The sequence below is a fragment of the Haemorhous mexicanus genome, chromosome 4 (assembly GCF_027477595.1).
Source record: "Haemorhous mexicanus isolate bHaeMex1 chromosome 4, bHaeMex1.pri, whole genome shotgun sequence".
NCBI lineage: Eukaryota > Metazoa > Chordata > Aves > Passeriformes > Fringillidae > Haemorhous > Haemorhous mexicanus.
The window spans coordinates 27,950,608-27,969,410 of NC_082344.1; the positions used below are offsets into that span (position 1 = coordinate 27,950,608).

Here is an 18,803-nt window from a genome sequence, read left to right on the forward strand (position 1 = left end):
TGGAACTTATCCACCTCATCTGATTTCCTGGTACTTGTTCATACAGGTTTTGCCTGTGAGCACACCTTTGATTAGCTATGACATGGCACCTTTCGTTTCAAATGAATCTTATTTTGAAACTTCTTTGTATTTAAAATTCATCTAGACTTCCTCCTTCAAGGGCTATGGGACACAATTCTTTCCTCACTTGTCCTATTAATTCAGTGTATTTCCTTCCATTAAAAATAATTAATATTGGGTCTTGAATGTCCAGGAATATCCCCATATAATAAGGAAAACATGTTTTACTGGAAATGCTGAGTCATTCTCAACTCCCGGTTTGTACCGGGAAGAGAATGGGGGAGTGCATTTTTAGAATTGCATCACAGAGCATGAGTGGCAATCCAAAAAAAGGAAATTACTCTCTCTTCACACATATTTATGTGTAACATGTAGGAAATGTCATTTCTCAAGAAAGCAGAGAAAATCCTTCACATTTCCGAGTTCTCTTTTGCACTGTCAGCACTCATTTTAAATAGTGTCTCTCTGCTCCAGCCCAGAGATGTGGCACAAAATGTAACACCTGAACCCTACTCCCTTTATGGTAAAAGGGAGTAGGTTCATTTCATTTTGTTCCAGTCAACAGGTGGCTTATGATTTTACTCTATTCCTTGTGAGCATATTTATGCTCTAAGTTACAATTCCTTGCTTCAACACAAAAAAAAAAAACCCAAAAAACCAGTCATATTCTTTGGTTCATTTATATGTTTGGGGGGTTTTAAATCCTTCTTTTAAATTATGATTTTTCTTTGTCTCATTTGAGAAGCCCCATGTCATGTGGCCTTAGCATAACAAAACTCCCCAGAGGTGTGCAGCTGACTTTCTGTGCAAACACACATTCGGTCAGCTGCGCTGGATGCTCATTTGAGACACCCTTGACAAGCCACATGTTTAAGATTCAGCATAAAGAAATCTGAACTTGTTTTACATAGCATTTAAGCTCGGCACTAGCTGACTTGCTTCAGCCTTGGTTAAATGTGTCCGGGAGACTTGATTACTATGCTGCAAACCTGGATTCTGGTATTAAAAGTCATATTATTGATGGTTGGCACTGTTCAACAGAAGTCAAGTTACCTGGAAGCCTGCTCTGTCAGAAACTGCGTATATCTACACAAAAATGGTGCTGTGCATCCTGTACTCCCTGCCCAGTGATGTTGTCAGGCATCGGGCGGCCAGAATCGGTAAATTTCCTTTAATGAAGCGCCTGTGAAAACGCCAGGCACTGCGTAGGGGGGGTTAAATTCACTCTACGCAGTCTCTCTCTCCCCTTCCAAACTTTCTATTTAGAGGTCAAAAAAACTTTGGCAGCCACCGGGTCTGGCCCGTCTCCACAGAGGTGTCGCGAATGCCGCCGTGGGCCAAGGAACGTGGGCAAGGACGGGATTATTCTTGCGGCGGCGGCAACTGCCCTGGCATGAAAGGACCCGCGTGTTTACGCGGTTTCACCCGGGCGGGAGGGCCTGTCCCGGGCTCAGGGATTCCGTGGCCAGCGGGTGGCTCGGCGGCAGGCGCTGCCCGGCTCCTTCTCCGCCGCCTCCGCGGGAGCGCGCCCGGGGCGCCGCGGCCGCGCCTCCTCCCGCCCCGCCCCGCCCGCGCGGCCCTCCGCGCTGCCGGAGCGTCAGCGGGAATTTCCAGCCAGGAAGTGCGGCGGGCCGGGGGCAGGGGCGGAGGCTGCGCAGGCCGGTGCCGGGCGGGTGCCCTCGCCGGTGGGACGGGCGGGAAGGAGGGGGAAAGTCCGCGCGGAGCCGGGAGGCGGGCGGCGGCACGCCGCGTTACATGGCGCGGCGCTGAGGGACCGCCGGCGGCACAGCGCGACGAGGAGGAGGCGCCGCCAGCTCTGCCCCGGTGAGCCCCAGGCGGCCCCTGGCCCGCCGCTCGCTGCCTTCTTTCTCCCCTGTCTCCGCGTCCTCACCGCGGCGCCCGCCTGGCTGCGCTCCCTCTGTCCCGCTGCGGCGGGAGCGGGGCGGGAGCCGGCATTTGCCCGGGCTGGGCTGGGGTAGCGCGGCAGCCCCCGGAGCTCCGGTTCGCCGCGGGAGGCTGTGCCCGGTCCTGCCCCGCGCCTGTGACCTCGGTCCGGGCGCGGAGCTCCCTCTGGAGCGCCGGGAGGGATTGTCGCTGCTTTCGCCTGCAGCCAGCCCGGGGAGCGGGCGGGATGCCGGCTTTGCTGCCGCTGCGTTACCGGGGTCTTCCTGGCCAGGGAAGGGGTGTCCCTGACAGCAAAGCGAACAAAATTTACAAGCCCAGCTTCTGCCGCTCGCATAGCGGGTGCTGGTAGGCAAAGGAGGTGCTGCTTTTGTCGCTTTTGGTTTCGAAGGTGACACACGTAAGTGCTGAACCCGGGACGCGGCCGGGGCACGGTCGCCGGCCGGGCTCGGCAGTGCAGGTGGTCACCACGAAAACGCGGGTTGGTCCCGGCAGCTCTGGGTGACCTCGTCTTGGGTGCTGCCCGAGAGTGCCTCAGACTGTATTAAAAGGTGCGAAATAGCGAGGTTTTTAAAGGTAATTTAGTTGCAAGTGGTGAAACCGAAAAGTTCTCGTTGCGACGGGGAGTATTGCTGCACTGATTGCTCGGTTACATTTGACCTTGAAACCCAAGAATACCGAACTTCTCATCATTACAATTATTTTTTTCATCTATTGGTGCTTTCTGCTTTGATGGTAACTTTGGTGAAGGAGTGCTACTGAGTTATTTTACGTGAATGTGAATCGGAGTGTTGTTTCTGTGACGTGAGGTGTGTGCTTTGGGCCATTATCATCATGTGTACACTACTGCGTATTTTCAAAATAAGTAAATCTCAGTGCCTGTGAACATTTGGGGAATAAGACTTCGGAGGCAAGGGATCATCTGCTGCATTTCAATTTCATATCTTAAAATGCTCAAAATCTTTGCTTAAGAATAACGTTTTAAAGGAAATATAGATTATTGTTATCATGATTTTTTTTTTAAGGGTTTTAAAGAGCTGATTATATTTGCCATGTTTTGTGCTTCAGAAGTCCTCTTTTCACTTACTCTGTTCACAGAGAAAAGTGGACGAATTCTTTGCTCTGTCGCCTTGTGCCTTCCATGCTGCAGGGTGCTACCACCAGCACTGTCAAGCTCACGGAACAGGGTTGAAAATAGAGCACTTCGATTTCATTGACATCTGGAGTCTCTCTGCTATGTACTGTGTAGTATCAACTTTCGAAATAGTATTTCAATCAAAGCATTTGTGTTCTTTCATGAAAGAAAGTAGCTGCCCGTTCTAGGAAAGTGCTAACCAAGATGTCATTCTAAGATAGCATCCTCTCTGCAATGTTTTGTGATCTACAAAAATTACTACAGTTTATGAGAAAATGAAAGAGAAAAAAGCAGCCTGCACCCATCCAGAAACAGATGCTCTGTTCCGTAATTTTCCCTGGCCCGAGAACTTAACTAACAGTTACGCTGAAATACTATTGTCAGGATGTGCCACGGCGTGTGGAGATTTCAGGGAATCTCAGTGCTGAAATCTGTGCAAGATATGTTAAAGAACTTAATTTGAAATACTAAACAGAAGGGGAAAAGCCTTTTTTTCTTTCCACCCTTTGTCCCCTTAATAAAGAAAGAAACGTCAGTCCGTGGCAGAGTCATCAAAAGATGTATTTATTTTCTCATGTAAGAAATTAATACATTTTGAGTTAAGATTATAAAACAGAAGAGCTTTATATCACTTTGCATTGTGTTGTGTGTTTCTAAAACACAGTGTTGTAACAGATTAACTTCCTATCTGTATTCACTTTGTTCCTGCAACACCTTGGTAATGTTTTTGTAGTATTTATTTTGAAATCAGAAGAGTTTGCTGGATAAAAGTGCTGGGACAGAGAAAAGGAGTAAGAGGGAGAGAGGGAGGTGTTTAATTTATGTGCACATTTGAAGATTTCCTGCTTCATTTGTTGAAAAATAGCAGTTCTGATTGTTTCTCGGTTACTATGTATTTTACTTTTGAAAATTAATTTTAATAATAAATATAAGTTTATTTTAAAATTTTACTTCCAAAAATTCAATAATAAATTTAATTTTCTTTTTCCATGAGGTGGCATTATGTGACTTCAACAATAGATACCTACAAATAAATATCATTGACGCAAATTTGCTAATTAATAGATTTTTGAGTTTCCTTTTCACTGCTGCCTTTTCCAAAACCTTACCATGCCACTTTCTCAATGAATACATTCAAACTCCAGAAATATGTTCGGTTAGGAATTCATATTATTGTGCATATTGCTGACTCTGGAAAGACAGGAACTAAGTTTGAAGGCCTGTGAATCTTTACTAGCAGAGGTGCTTGTAATGCAAAGTAGATGTTCATTTTTGAAGTTGCAAAGATACAGTGAAAGACAATATATCTTTTACTGACTTACAGTTTGCTTTTTGATGTAGCTAGTGTTGAGAAAATTCACCTGTGGTGTTCAGAGATGCTGGTTAATTCTCCTGTGTTTTCACAGATTGCTTCAAACTGTGCTTGCTAAAATACTTTCACCTTTCAGTGCTGTGTGTGTTTGCCAACTCTAAGTTCAAAAGTATCAGTCATAAAGAAGATTGTTACTTGTTTATGTAAGCAACTAATGAAAACTCTACAGTTAGTTAAAAATCCTTTCTTTCAACATACTGATAGCTTTCTTTTGGTTCTCTGACAAAACAACACAGCTATTATAAAACAAAGCGAAGATAATGAATGTTTCAGGCAGGTAATGAAAAAGGCAGTTCCTGGGTTTGGTCACTTTTAGCTCCGACAGAGGTATTTTAGAAGTGGAAGTTGTAATTTGATGTCCTTTAAATAAGCTGTGAACCTTTTATGAAGTTCTGTGTTGATAACATCGTAATTATGGTTGTCATTAACTGTGCCCTTAGGTCAGTCAGGCACTAAGTTTGCATCTAACTTTGAGCATAGAAATAATTCGGCGAATCTTCTTCAGTGCTTTCATTTAAACATGTATTTTGATGAAGCACTGTTGACAGTTTCAAAAGTAAGGCCTTATAAGATGTTTCAAGTTATTATGGTCTCAAGGTAAAATCCTTTGTTTAGCATTTAGGTGGAGCTGACAGATCATGTGCAGGGAGGAAGCTTCTACTGCTACTCCAAGCATTATTTCCCCCTTTCAACTCGTGTGCTCTTTTGAAAAGCAGTGGCAGATAGATACACTTCTTTTTTTCCCCTTCATTTAAAATACTAAGCTGAAATACCCCCATGTTTCATTGTGTCCTCCAAGCAAACTGTCAGCAGGTCAAGAGCAAAGTAGGTCTGCGTTGTGTGGTTTGGGTTTATTTGGGGTTTTTTTGCTTGGGTTTGGCTTTATTTTCTTGTTTCTTCTAGAGCTCATGTTTCCATTCCCCTAAACACGGACAGATTTTAGCACACAAATAAAATATAAACAAAGGAAGCAGGTGGGTTTTTGGTCTTATTGGTTTAATCCAAGTGAGTTTTGTTGTGTCATAGGTTACTGTACAACATTGAGACTGCAGGAGTTTTGCAAATTCTCTGGAAAAAGCAAAAAACTAAACCTTAGTTAGGCACTTCACATCTGTAGATTTCAAAACAGTATGACTGTGACGGTGCTGGACTCAGCTCTACCTGTTTGGTTCCTCTTACTGGTGCTGTTTAAGCAGTTGATTCTGTCACATTACAATTGCAGCGACTGTTCAGAGCCAAAAGGACACTGAGAATCCCTCAGTTCACCTTTGTGATTGCAGTGGAAACAGCCCTGGCTATTTCTGTTCATGAAGTGAGGGACTGTGTCCTCAGTAGGAGCCCAGAGCCTGTGTGACTGTACCTGGTGATGCAGCAAACCTTGTGTGAGCTGAACTTCTGCAGCTGGGGGTTGCATGTTGCTTGGCTTCTCAGAAACACTGTTCTTCCTTTGCCCCCTCTACCCCTGCCAAAAGAAAAAAAAAAAAAAGGGGAAAGGTTTGCAGCCTAATATTAATGATTCATTACACTTCAGGCTTATGAAATGGGTGTGTGTGGCTTCTTAAGTTAAAATTTGACTATGATGAACAGCTTTTTTAGGAGCTATTTGCAAAGAACATCCAGTGATTGATCTTAATCTGGAGGAAAAAGTAACAGCATTTTAGCATCATATTCAGGAGTTCAAGTAACATTAGCACCTCACATGGCTAAAACACAATGTAGTTATTATGGCTGTTTTTCTGTGTTGAACCTCAGTATCTTTACATCTACTTAGCATTATATGTGTACCAAAATACATTTGCCATATATTTGAATTCTGTTTATTCCTTTGGTTTAAGTTACTTTGAATGTGTTTTAACAAAAACATTCTAACTTTATTCCAACAATGTCATGAAAAAATAGTTTATATGTTTATGGCATTTTAGTATTTCCTCTTCACATATTAGTTCACTACTTTGATCCTTGGTAAAGGAATACGACAAAAATTCTGTTTGCAAACATAGCTTATAGAACACCTTTGAGGTAGTCCAATTACTTTTTGACAAAGAAATTTTCTTATGCTATGATTTTTTTTTTCTTCAGGTTTAGTTGTTACATGCTGTAATAAATTTGGTTCTAGATTTCATAAAATAATTATGCACCCAACAATTCTTATTTAGAGCACCACACTTGTGAAATCTCAAGTACTTGTGATTGATTTCATTTCCAAAATATTCTGAATTTTTTATAGTGATATCAAGAAATGCCTCTGCTCATGACTGAAAATACTTGAAAATTTTAACTTCAGCAATTAAAAATTTTAAAAACACATAAACACAACTGCCAGGTCCCACCCAACAGGAAGTAATAAGCAGACTTAATTAGTCACAAGAGGAGACAATTTGGGTTGTTATATTAGAAAAACAAACAGTGTCATTTAGGGTTATGTAGTGTTATTGCAGCTGCAATAGTGTGTGGATGACAAAAACTCTGCAGAGGAAATTAGAATCTTTGATCAAAATGTCTCTGTACAAACTTTTTTCCACTTGTATGTGAGAAATTGCACCAAATTCTTGGTTGAGAGATTACACATCTTTGAAGTACCAGAAGGAATGTGAAAAATACAACTTCCTTATGCTGCTTTTGTGAAAACTGAGTGTTGTTTCCTTAAAACAGCTCCCTACACCCCCAGGTATTGAAGTCATAGCTGGGAGAAGAAATAGTAGTAAACATTTCAAAATTTAAAGGCAAATTTCAAATCTATTTAATTACTGACTTGACTCTAAAATCCATTCAAAATAACATAATAGATGTGGCTTTGTGTCAACATGAGTGAGTTAGCGATCGCTTCTTGTGTTTTTGAACATATTTTTCTTTAGTATTTGTCCTGAAGACATCTATGCCAATATTGTGGGTAAAAGTATGCATGATGTTCCCTTAATATTTGAGTTCTGTTTACTTGTTTAGACTTTGTATATTAGAGAATACATTAGCTGTTTATCATCACTTACGTTGAATTAAAAGTCTTGTGCTCTGGAGCTAAGCTTCTGGAACTCTGGGCAGAATAACTGGGTTCCAAGGGAAATGTAGTGCTGGTTGAAGTGGAGAGGTGGCCAGAAGCAAGGTGAAAAGGCTGTGCAGTGAAAGGTGTGGGCAGCATCCTGACTTGGAAGGGACTGCAGTGGTGAAAGGTTGAAACTGAACAGCGTGGATCCTAGCTCTGCTTTGTCAGAGCAGATCCTGCTCTGGCCTCCAGCCAAAATCATCTCAGCAGCACTTGTCCTGCTGCCAGCCCTGACCCAGCAACCCAAAGAGTCCATTGCACAACACCTTTTCCCAGCATCTCTGGGAAATGCAAATCTCTGAAACAATTGTCCCTATACAGATTATGTTTTGCAAAGGGTGAAAGACTGAGGCTCAAGGATGGATAATTGCCACCTAAAGTTAAAGAAGCAGTAACAGGTAAAGCACATTGTCCTGTCTGCACAATACAGCACTTACTGTTTCTACCTCAGTACTTCACAGTTGCTACAGGAATTCTGAAAATTTGGTGCTGTTCCCAAAAATATAATTCTCTGTAATGAGATCATTCTCCACACTTCATAGCCCTGATGTAGTAAAAATATACTTACAGTATAGGAAAGAGACACATTTTTGCTTCATTTTCATCCTTATTCCTCTCTATTTTTAGTAAGCAAAATAAACAGGCTAAGAGCATAACCACACTGAATTTAATTAATTTCATTCAGTGTCCTGTTAAAGAAGTTTATTTTTAACAGGTAAATGCCAGTGAAAGCCAATCTAAAGAGAAAAAGCACTCTGCTAGAAAACTTTCAGGAAGAATTGTTCTTGCAGTTTATCAAGTCAGATGAGGTGTTGTAGTTTCCCATTGTGAGGCTTGCTTTCTGAATCCCAGCCTTGAAAGGTGAGAACAGGATGATGTAAAACATGTCATGAACTAAGAGATGGTTTAAATAAATTTCCTTGTGGAAGAACATCCATCACACTAATTTCAGTTCTCAAGTGCAATGAACTGGGTGATAAAGATCATGTTTGTCTGTAGAAAGGTTGTAGGGAGAAGTTCTATTCCAAGTTTTTAGGGATTGGCTTGGACACTAGTGTCAAAGAGAATAAGAGTTCACCTCATGCTTAAAATTCAGGCTGGAAAGTTAGAAAGAAGTAAAGGGAAGGATCTGTACCCTTGAAAAATCGGGGGGCTGAAAACAGTAGGGTAGGGAAATTTATCTTGCTTTTTAAAACGTAAACAGACACAGTGAATGTGGGAGAATAACAGGGAAGAGCTCTGAAATCAAATGATTGAGATAAGAGAAATGAGAATTCTTGTTCGTGGATTACAGCATTCCTACATTAATTATGTTGTTTTCATTTTAAATGGCTGCTCCTTTTGAAGCTTTAGAACAAATACTCAGAATACAATAAATCATGTTCTTCCAGCTGTGCCACTTGTACCTTGTATCATTTGGTTATTAAGGAGGAGCAGTGGTGCAAAATACCTGCCATTGGGTTTGCTGGGTTGTTTGGTGCAAGAGTCATCTCCTGTATGTGTATACATGCCTTCCTAGGTGTTTTCTCTTTTTCTCTATTTAAACCTTTTTCACAGTGGCAATCGACCTGCTGTGAAGAGAAAGGAATATGTATGCACATGCACACACATCCCACACTTATTCTCAGACGGTATAATTGTGTGGGTTTGGGCAAGTTTAGCTGTATTTTATAATTTCCTGTTGCACTAGAAGCCAAAGTGAAGTTTCTTCACTGACCTTTGAATTTTCATGCTTTTAAATACTGTGAATTGAAATGTCTAGCTTCCTGTGCCCCATTATCTGAAAAACTTCAGATGATCTCCAGGGTGGAGACTGCTGTGGTTGATTGTGGTCTGCAGGTGTTGGGGTATTTTTTTAGTGTAGATTCTAGTTTGCAGTACAATTTGTGGGAATTGGAGGAATATGCAGGAAGCAGGCATCTATAATAACATGAATGTCCACAAAGCAATTTTCATCCAGTCATCTGCAAATGAGAGAGGTGGCAGTTTCTAACCCATAATAATACATTTCATCTAATGAGAGAATGAACAAAGCTACTTGAGGTAGATGCTAATCTTACCACCTGATGCAAATGGGAAAGGTGCTTAGAAACTGGAGCAGTGAGGGAAGAGGCCAATTAGAGGTCACACAGGTAGTGCTAGAATCTATCTATTTTTCTGTGTCTTTTTGGGGTTTTGATCATGCTACTGACACTGTGGGTTTACATCAGTTTTCATGTAAGAGGAAGTGTACGGATTTGTGAACTTAATAAATCCTAAGGAAACGAGTGGTTATTTGAAGGTAGGGCTCCCAGAACACTTTTGTTATCTGTTTGGCTTTGGAGAGGACAAAACATAGGCAAACTGAGTGTTTTCAGTCATGTAGAAGGGTTATTTTAAACAGCTGGGTTAATCTTTGTCTAGGCCCTGATAGGGCAATTAAGTGTGAGTTTACATACACAAAGGTGTATGTTTGCACATCTAAATTATAATCTGTTCATAATAAACTGGCTTAACCTTCAGGCCAGAGAGAATGTCTGTAACCCCTCCCTCAAGCAGTGCAGCTGATCTGAACATGAAAGATCTGAAGTAAGAGGCATCTGCACTTATGATGTGAGAGAGGTTGTGTTTGGTACCTGGGAAGGCATTCTTTGGTACCTACCTACAGCTGACTGGGTGCTATGTCAGTAGCTACCTTGCTGCTTCCAAGTGTCATGTTCATAGAATAATGGAGTAGTTTGGGTTGGAAGGGACCTCAAAGATCACCTAATCCCAACCCCCCCCAAATTTCCTGGGTGGAGAAACCTTCCTATACCATAAATTTTCCAAATTGCTCCAAGCCTCGTCCAACCTGACATTTCCAGGCACAGGGAAGCCACAGCTTCTCTGGGCAACCTGTTCTGGTGCCTTGCCACCCTCACAGTGGAGGATTTCTTCCTTATATCCAATCTAATCCCACCCTCTGTCAGTTTAAAGTCATTCCCCCTCATCCTGTCCCTGCACGTCCTGGTGAAAAGTCCCTCTCCAGCTTTCCTGGAGGCCCTCCTCAGGTACTGGAAGGTGCTTTAAGGTTTCCCTGAAGCCTTTTCTTCTCCAGGCTGAACAGCCCCAGCTCTCCCAGCCTGTCTGCAGGAGAGGTGCTCCAGCACTCTGAGCATCTTCGTGGCCTCCTCTGGACTTACTCTAGCAGGTCCATGTGTTCCTGGTGCTGAAGAGCCCAGAGCTGAACACAGTACTGCAGGGGGAACATCTTTAAAGGCTGCTGTTTTAGTGTCATGATGTTATTCGCTGCATCAGCCAAAAAACCAGAAATTACTGTTTTCAAAAGGTGAAACTGAAGGACTGATTCAGATGGACGTAGGGGTTTTTTTCCTAGCTGGGTTCTAAGTTTTACATCAAAATGCTTTAAGTGAAAAGTTTTCAGAAGTAATGCCTCTGCGCTATTTTTCCCCTTTGTTGGAAAGTCATGTATTGTAGAGGTGTAGATGTGACCAGAAGTGTGGCAGGTGTGAGGACACTGCCCCCAAGGTTCTGCTGGAGGGAGAGAGGTGCAGCCTGAGGAGCTAGAATAGGGCAAAGAAAATAGAACCTATTATTACATTTGTCCTGTGGCTTACAGAAGAAGCTGTGAGATGCTTTGTTTGAAAGTTTGGCAAAGTATACATTGAGCAAACAGGCAAGTGGGCAGATGGTATTCATGTTAGCTCCTCTGAATGTTTTATTTTTCTGAACAAGAATGTTTACCATGTCATCTGCAAACTTCAGGATTTTGGAATACAATTTCGCATATGTGACTGATGAAATTTTAAGTGTTTAAATATGGGACATCACAAAACAAGGTTTTTAGGACTAGTTTTTTATTCTATTTATGCAGAAGAAACCTGGCATTTGCACTCACAGTTACCTAATCAGGGTGTAACAAGAGGGTGGGTATTTTCTGACACTTTGTAAAAAAAAGCTGGCTGTTGAGGTCTTCAGATTGTTTTCTGTAATATCTACACCTTTTAGTAAGAAGTGTTTGACAAAAAATGTTACAAGTTATTTCAATGATTTAAGAAACTTGTCAGTTGGTGATAATGTTACTTATATTTTTTCTACAGAACAGAAGTCAAGTAAAAATATCTTAGTACATTTCATTGTATCCTGAAGGTTTTATCATGCCTTGTATGTTGACTTTTTCCATAAAGATGAATAATAACAATGGCAAATGGTTGATGAAAATAATGCTTTGTGGAATGTGCCTATGAGCTAATGTGATTGACTGGTGTTTTTTTTATCTTGCTGAAATCCTGTTGTATTAGGTGATGAAGTACAGCATGGTTGACATTGGCTGCTTGTTATATCTGTTATTAATTTTTGGCTGAAATCTTAAGACCAGTTATTTGATATTTGAACAAATACTACAAATAAATATTGCCCTGTAAATATTTCTAAAATCGATTTACAGTCAGGTGGGTACTTTTATTTTCTAGGTTAAAAAGCAGTTGTACCCACATCTTTTTCATTGAAGTCATCTGTGTATTGTCTCCTATTTCTCCATTTTATTTTTATTTACATCTTCTACTTTGTGGGGAATGGGTGACTGTGTTGTCTTTGGAGATTGTTAACAAGCAGAGTTTAGCCTCCATCAAGGTGAAGTACCCAAGTATTCCAATTTTCCTTTTGATAATTGCCTTTCTAGTTCCTGTAGGAGGTGCATGGTGACTCAGTTTTTCTTTGATGACTTACTGATCTCTTGCACCTCTCTTTGGTAGTGCAGTAGGTTTTCACAGTTCTCCTTGCTGGAAAACATGGCTTGTGTTCACTGTGGTGGAATATGAGGGCCAGTGACCTGTTTCTGTCTTCTGTTAGTTATTAATCTTATTTAGTGTCTGTTGAATGCAGACATGAGTCTCTTGAAATAGTCCTACTGTTATTTTCAGATATCCCTTGGAGAGCCTTATTTAGTGAGCTCAGCATAGGTGAAATTCTACTTCTTTTAGTAACATGTACATGAAAGGAATTAACAATGATACTAATATTTTCTAACAGACCTAATCAATTCCTCAGAAAATTCACATGTTCTGCTACTGGTCCACTACTGGTCCCAGTAAAACTAACCAAGCTAAACTTTTCCAGTGTCCAGAATTCACTTGTAGACCTGTGAGAAAGAGTTGTGATGGATGCTGTGCATCCATAATTGTCACTGTCAGCACAGAGTTGTTGTGTGTGTTAAGCACTTGTGGAACCCTGGAAATAAAGGTGTCCAAAATTAGTCAATTATAGATTCCTGGTGGTTTTTTTTGTTTGTTTGTTTTTTTTTTTTTTGTTTTTGTTTTTGTTTTTGTTTTTTTTTAATACTGTCTGTTCTTTCTTGGGCATCTTTATTTGCATTTAGTAATACTTCATAAGAAAGCTGTTAGGGTTCATTCACAAGTGCTCATAATGTTGTTTATATTGTATAAAAATGAAAAGTTCTGCTATTACTATGGCAAAATTGTTGCCTAAAGTCTAATGGCAGAATAGTCAGAGCAAACACAGAAACAGTTCCTGATTTTAAGAAATTTTGACTTCTGGATTTGACTGTAATTTTAAATTTCTTGGCAATAGGCAATGGAAAATCCTAGCTGTAGCCTATCTTGTCCTTACATTGCCCCTTCCAAATAATGAGGAATTTTAGAAGTATTTTAGAAATCATTAATGTTACCAGTAAAATAAAAAGTGTCAGAGATTGGGCTTTTAACTCTGAATGCTTTCTAGGCTTCTTTATTGCTCTGCATTGGGAAAAGAAAAAAATGGGAGTTCTAATCATGTTTTTGTGTTTCAGGACTTAAAATGGCAGCAGAAGATTCCTATATTATGGGGGTATCTGATCCCCAAGTAAGTGAATTTCTGTGTCTTCAGTATCCCTGTATCCTCCCCTAGCTGTCTGTTTCGGCCTTCTCTCGTATTGTCTTGTCATTTCCTAGACTTAATATGGACATAGAAAATCATTCTGCATTGGCAGAAATCAGGGCTTTATTCCCTAAGCTGGTTTTTATGTGATCTGTAAAATGCCTTTACTGGTTAAATGGCTGAAATGGGAAGGAAATCTAGGCCTGCTGAATTAAGCAGTTAAAAAAAAAAACCTTAATTTTATACCTTGCATGCCTGTGACACTTGCTCTGGAATTTCTTCTGTGGTAGACATTGGAGTATTTCTGAAAATAAACCCCGCATGTCCTAAAAGGCCTTTTTGTGTAAATTTTTGTGATGTTGGCATTGACAGTGATGACTGAAATGTTCCTTCACTCACACAGATCCATAGGCCTAGCTCTTCAGGAGCTCTTCCTGATCTTCTTAGATCATTCCATAAATTACTTGAACTGTGAGAATGGTTTGTGGGTGAAAAACAGTGAAGAACAGGTCACTTCTCCTGACCTTAATTTTCAAAGAGCAGCTATTTTCTCCTTTATGCTTGCTCCACTTTGGAAAAAGATAGATTATACCTGACAACAATTACAGTAAGTTAAGACATATCAGTGTTTAAAAAAAAAACCCACACAACTTTAACCTGGATGTTCTGTTTCCTTGCATTCGAGCTTGTAAATATATTTACATAAGGAATGTAGTCTGGAGGGGTTTCATCAGAGAAGTGGAAATGAAAACTCACAGGTTCTTAGCAAGGCCTTGGGCAAGACAATCTAGGGTTAGATTTTCAGAATTTACTGTATGAGCTCTTTAGGATTTATAGTTGTTAGTGCAAGTAAGCAGAATGGGTGTTTAGAAACTGTGCTGAGGTTGGTGTGGTCTCATGATGGTGGGGAAACTTGGGTTGGTGCTGTCAGCTCTGCTTGCAGTGCTGTTGCCAGCAAAAATAAAATAGCTATAAAATGTTTGTGTAATTCAACGAGGTGTTTGCAGTCTCAATATTTGCAGAGAACTTTAGAGTGCTTTGCTGATAGATGTTTTATGCAACTGTGTATGTATGTAATAATGAAGAGTATTTTCTTTCAATATAGATGTTTGCAGTGGATCAGTTCATGGGAATGAATGCTTTATTTAACAGTACCAATTACATCACTGCAGACTTGCCACTACGAACAGGTAGGAGCCCTTACTATTTGATGGTGCCATTGTCCTGCTGATTCTTCCTGTTTGTTTTCTTTTGAGGAGTTCTTTTCAGAGCCTTTTTTGTTTACCAACTTGTGTGTCATAATAATAGATTGCAAGTTGTCAGCTAGTTTTTTTATTACATCTTTTTGCGATTTTCTTCCCCTCATGAAACTTTCAGCAGTGAGACAAATCGGATTTTCTTGTGGCTTGTACAGAAACTGAAAGTTTCAGCAGTTTACCAGGTGAAACCAGAACAGTGACCAAAGAGCTTTGAGTGACCCAATTTTATAAATTACTTTGTTGAGGCTTTTTTTTGAATTTGAACCTTCAGCAAGTTGCATGTTGCTATTGCCAGTTTGCAGACTGCAACCTGTGCTTCTTTTCCTTTTGAATGCTGTTGCATTTGTTGTAATGGTTCTTAAGGTGCTTGTTTTTCAGTAATAAAATGCAGAGAATATTAGCTTCCTGTACCATTCAAATGTGTTTTTCCTTCTCAGTGACTTCTCTGTTTCCTGTGAAGTGGCAGTGTGGTATTAGAAGCACCTGACAGTTTCCTGAACAATAACACTGGTTTGAAAGCTCAGACAAATTTTGCAACAAACCACTGAAAATAAGCAAATAGAATTCTGCAAAGGTCTGATAAACAGCTCTTACAGTGTGCTTCCAGAACTGTAAGAAGAATTGCAAGTTTTTTATAGCTCTGTCAGTATCAGCTGCTTGATCAACCTTGGTCTGGTTTTGCTTATTAAATTTCTTCATAAATATTACTTCTTGCATGAGTTTGGAAAACTCTTTTCTCCTGCTTAGTCTTTAGAACAACTGATACAAAAGGAAGAAGGAAATAAAATTTAATTTAAACTTAGGAATTTTTTCTCAAAATATTGCTCCAGTATAGCTGTTCAAGTCTTTTACCATGACAGCTTTCTCTTGTTATCTGTTTGACTCTGTTGTATTAGGGTGTAGCTGGTGTCTTATGGATTGCAAATTTCTTTCTTTGGTAGAAAGTGCAAACCACTTCTGATTGCAGTGTTTGATACACTTCACAGCAGTGAAGGTGTTAAGGGTAAAATGAAATAAGGATTTAACATCTTCCTTCATAGGTAAAATTCCATCCTAAAGTAACAATAGAATAAAAATTATTCTATTTTTATAGAATAAAAATTAAAGCAGGCTTACTGCTTTAGTGTTTCCTTGTTTTATTAAAAGAGTAGTAGCAAGAAAGGATCAAGAAACACATGGTACAGATAATTTTGTTTCAAGATAAAATGTTCTCATGAGCAAAGCTCTTGACAAATATGGAAAAACATCCAGCAAATGAATGTTGCAATCATTTGTTTACAGTGTATTTTTATTAAGGCAGATAAAATTATTCAGTAAGATTCATCTGTGCTGTATTAAAGGGCTTGTGCATTAGAGACCAAGGGATTTTTTCTCCCAGCTTCTGTTGAACAAAATAAGGTTATTGAAATTTCCCTGTACAGAGCTCTTTTACCTGTACCTTTTGAGCTTACTCTGTATCCTTTATGGCAGCCTCATTCCAAACAAATTATTCAGATATATAAAGCTAATTTTCAGATAACTATCATCTAAAGTAAAAAACAGCTGTTTTCAAAAAAAGGTCAGGGAGTCAAGGATTCACTGAGTTCTGCAGCCAGAGAAAATTCTTACTGGGCTAAGTCTGGCTCTGTCCTAATTTGAAAAATTGCTTCAAAAAAAGCCTTTTTTTTATAAGTGCCCCTGCTCTTGTCTACTGCTGCAGTATAGGTGGCAAGTTTCTTGTGCACAAAATAGAATTCAGTAACAGATCGTGGATTTCATGTTATCACAAACAAAAAGTTAATAAAAACATTCAGAAAAGGTTGATCATTTCAGCTGCGTCTGACGATGCCACAGTTGGTTTGTTTGTTTCTTGAACAGTATCCCAATAATGCTTATTCCCTCCCCTTCTTGAAAATATGTTGCATTGTTACTATGGACTGGCTCTTCAGTTAAAAGATAATAAAACAATTTTTATATTCTACTTTAGTGGTTTTCAAGCAGGGATAATGATTTCTTTCTACTCAACAAAGTCAGTTAAAAAAGTAATGTGGGGTTTTCCAGAAGTACTTCCAGCTGAGATATGGAGAGAATGAAATAAAAGGATTTTTCTCAAGGACAGATGGGTGATTAAGGCAGGAAGAAGCAAAGACATTAATTGTTCCTCATGATCTGGCTGTGGTGCCTATATCTTTCTGTCTGTGCATCCATAAAGGCACAGTGGCAGACCTATTACACGGGAGACAGATTTAATGTGTAACCGTGGATTGCCGTGTCGTGCCAGCAGGGCTGAATCAACAAGCAGCTGGGGAATTTGGGGACTTTCTGGTGATAGATGCTCTGCTGCCATGTTAACATTTACAGTAATAGTAGAAAACCTTTGAGATGGTGGGGCGCTGATTTTCTCAACATCATTGTCAGTGCTCAAGTGTCTTTGCTTCTTTTTCTCTCTCGAATGTCTGTTTTAAATAAAAATTGGGTTTTTTTGTTACTTTGGATCTAAAGTTGCAGTAGTTATATGGTTCAAGTTTTACCAGCAGAAAAGGCAGTACCTAATGAAATCAGCCTCTTTGGCTTGCTGGGAAGTATCCTGCCTTTGATTAGGTAGGTTAGGTACTGATCCTTAGTGGCACTGGGGATGGAGGGAGCATTAACCACAGCATGTATGTAGGTAGAGTAAAAGCGGGGGCACATCAGTGGGACGTCCACTGTGTAGTGGAGAAACAAAGTGATGCCTTACATTGGAGAGGAAATGGACAGAGCTCTGAGCTAAGGGGTTTGTAATTTCGGATGTTCTGCACTCCCTCATGATGATCCAAGGCCATCTACAGCCATGTGACGTGTCCCAGTTAGAGGTGGATTTGGGAAAAGTGTAGTTGTCTTGGGTTCGAGAGGCTCTGGTCTAACCAGCTCTTGGCATTAAGGTGGTGTGTTTTTAAAACTCTGAAGTTAAAGCAGAGCGATCAGGAGCTGAACTGTATTGCCTGGAGGCTGCTAAAATTAATTTTCTGTTGTTTCTTTAACCTCCTCTGTCCAGCTCTCTGTGAAAAATGAGAAGGTTATACAGGGAAAACGAAGACATTTCTTTTTCATATTTTTTTGAGAGAGAGATAATGTTAGAGGTTCAAGGAGACTAGACCATCACCAAAAATGAGATGAGTGTTTGTTTTCCCTGTTCCACAGTAGTGGCCCTAATCCTCAGGAGTTTGGGCTTCCATACAGTTTCTGGTGCTCTTTCTAGACCTCCTATGCTCATGTTTGGAAGAGTGAACCAAGGGAAGAAGTTAAACAAAGTCTCATGTGCCATTTGCTTTAAGCATCATGATTTGAACACTGAAGAGCTGGGATTCAAGACAGTATTCCTGTGCAGGAGAATCCCTGAGGGGTAGGACATGCAGATGCTACAAGAGCATCCTTCAGGAAGGATAAGGCACTAGGTCTCCAGTCTGAACTTTTAGCAGCAAGGTTCCACTGCCAGGATAGACACAAGAGAGTTGATGTGGGATTTAGCAATCAAAACCTACAGGCTGTGGGTGTTTCCAGCCATGTCCACAGAGAAAAACAGCAATTCCAAGGGTGAGATGCCTGTTCTGGAGGCCCACCAGCAGAGAGGATGTGAGGGAGGGTGCTTGTCCACAGGTTGCTGCAGGTTACATTGAATGGTTGTAGGTACTCAGAAAGCTATTAGATACAGGACCCCACTAGTCCAGCAGAGTTGCCAGGCTTGCATGGATATCCCACCCCTCAGAGACCTCTTTTTTCCTTGACTTTGCTATGGTGGGAAGAAGGAATCAAGGGGGAGCCTAGGATGGGTGCTCCTTTGGAAATGTGTGTGTGTAGGGCGAGGCCTGCCAAGAGGAAGAAAGAATGCAAGTGGTGGGAGTGCCAAGGGGCAGGAGGGCCTCTGACTCAGGCAGGAAAATGAAGAAACTTGGCAGTTGAAGAAGACGTGGGGAAGTGGGACTGTGACTCAGAGTGGAGTGGGATGCCAGTCGGTCTGTGGCAACCGAGGCGAGAAGACAGAAAAAGAAGCCCTGCAGCAGGGCCAGGATGTGGCAAAGCCCCTCCAGGCTGGAGGACTGCGTGTTGCAGCTGCAGTTCTTGGCCTCCCAGCTGCAGCAGTGCCAGCCAAAGCACCAGGGGCACTCCTGTCAAAACCTGGCTCTTGGCAGCCGTGCGAGCAGTGCATGTGTTAGAGGCAGCTCC

General features: G+C 40.8%; 1 protein-coding gene across 4 annotated transcripts in view; it reads left to right on the forward strand.

Annotated features, from left to right (window-relative positions):
* The first annotated feature begins 1,730 nt into the window (after nucleotides 1-1,730).
* NFKB1 (nuclear factor kappa B subunit 1) overlaps nucleotides 1,731-18,803 on the forward strand; it is a 57,935-nt gene continuing 40,862 nt past the window's right edge. For 2 of the 4 annotated variants that reach the window (XM_059844187.1, XM_059844188.1), the window contains exons 1-3: nucleotides 1,754-1,884; nucleotides 13,295-13,347; nucleotides 14,468-14,552. In XM_059844187.1, the coding sequence (XP_059700170.1) occupies nucleotides 13,303-13,347; nucleotides 14,468-14,552 (130 nt within the window). In that variant the 5' untranslated portion in view covers nucleotides 1,754-1,884; nucleotides 13,295-13,302. Of the gene's footprint in view, nucleotides 1,885-13,294; nucleotides 13,348-14,467; nucleotides 14,553-18,803 lie in introns of all 4 variants that reach the window. The other 2 variants (XM_059844190.1, XM_059844189.1) reach the window with 2 other exon arrangements.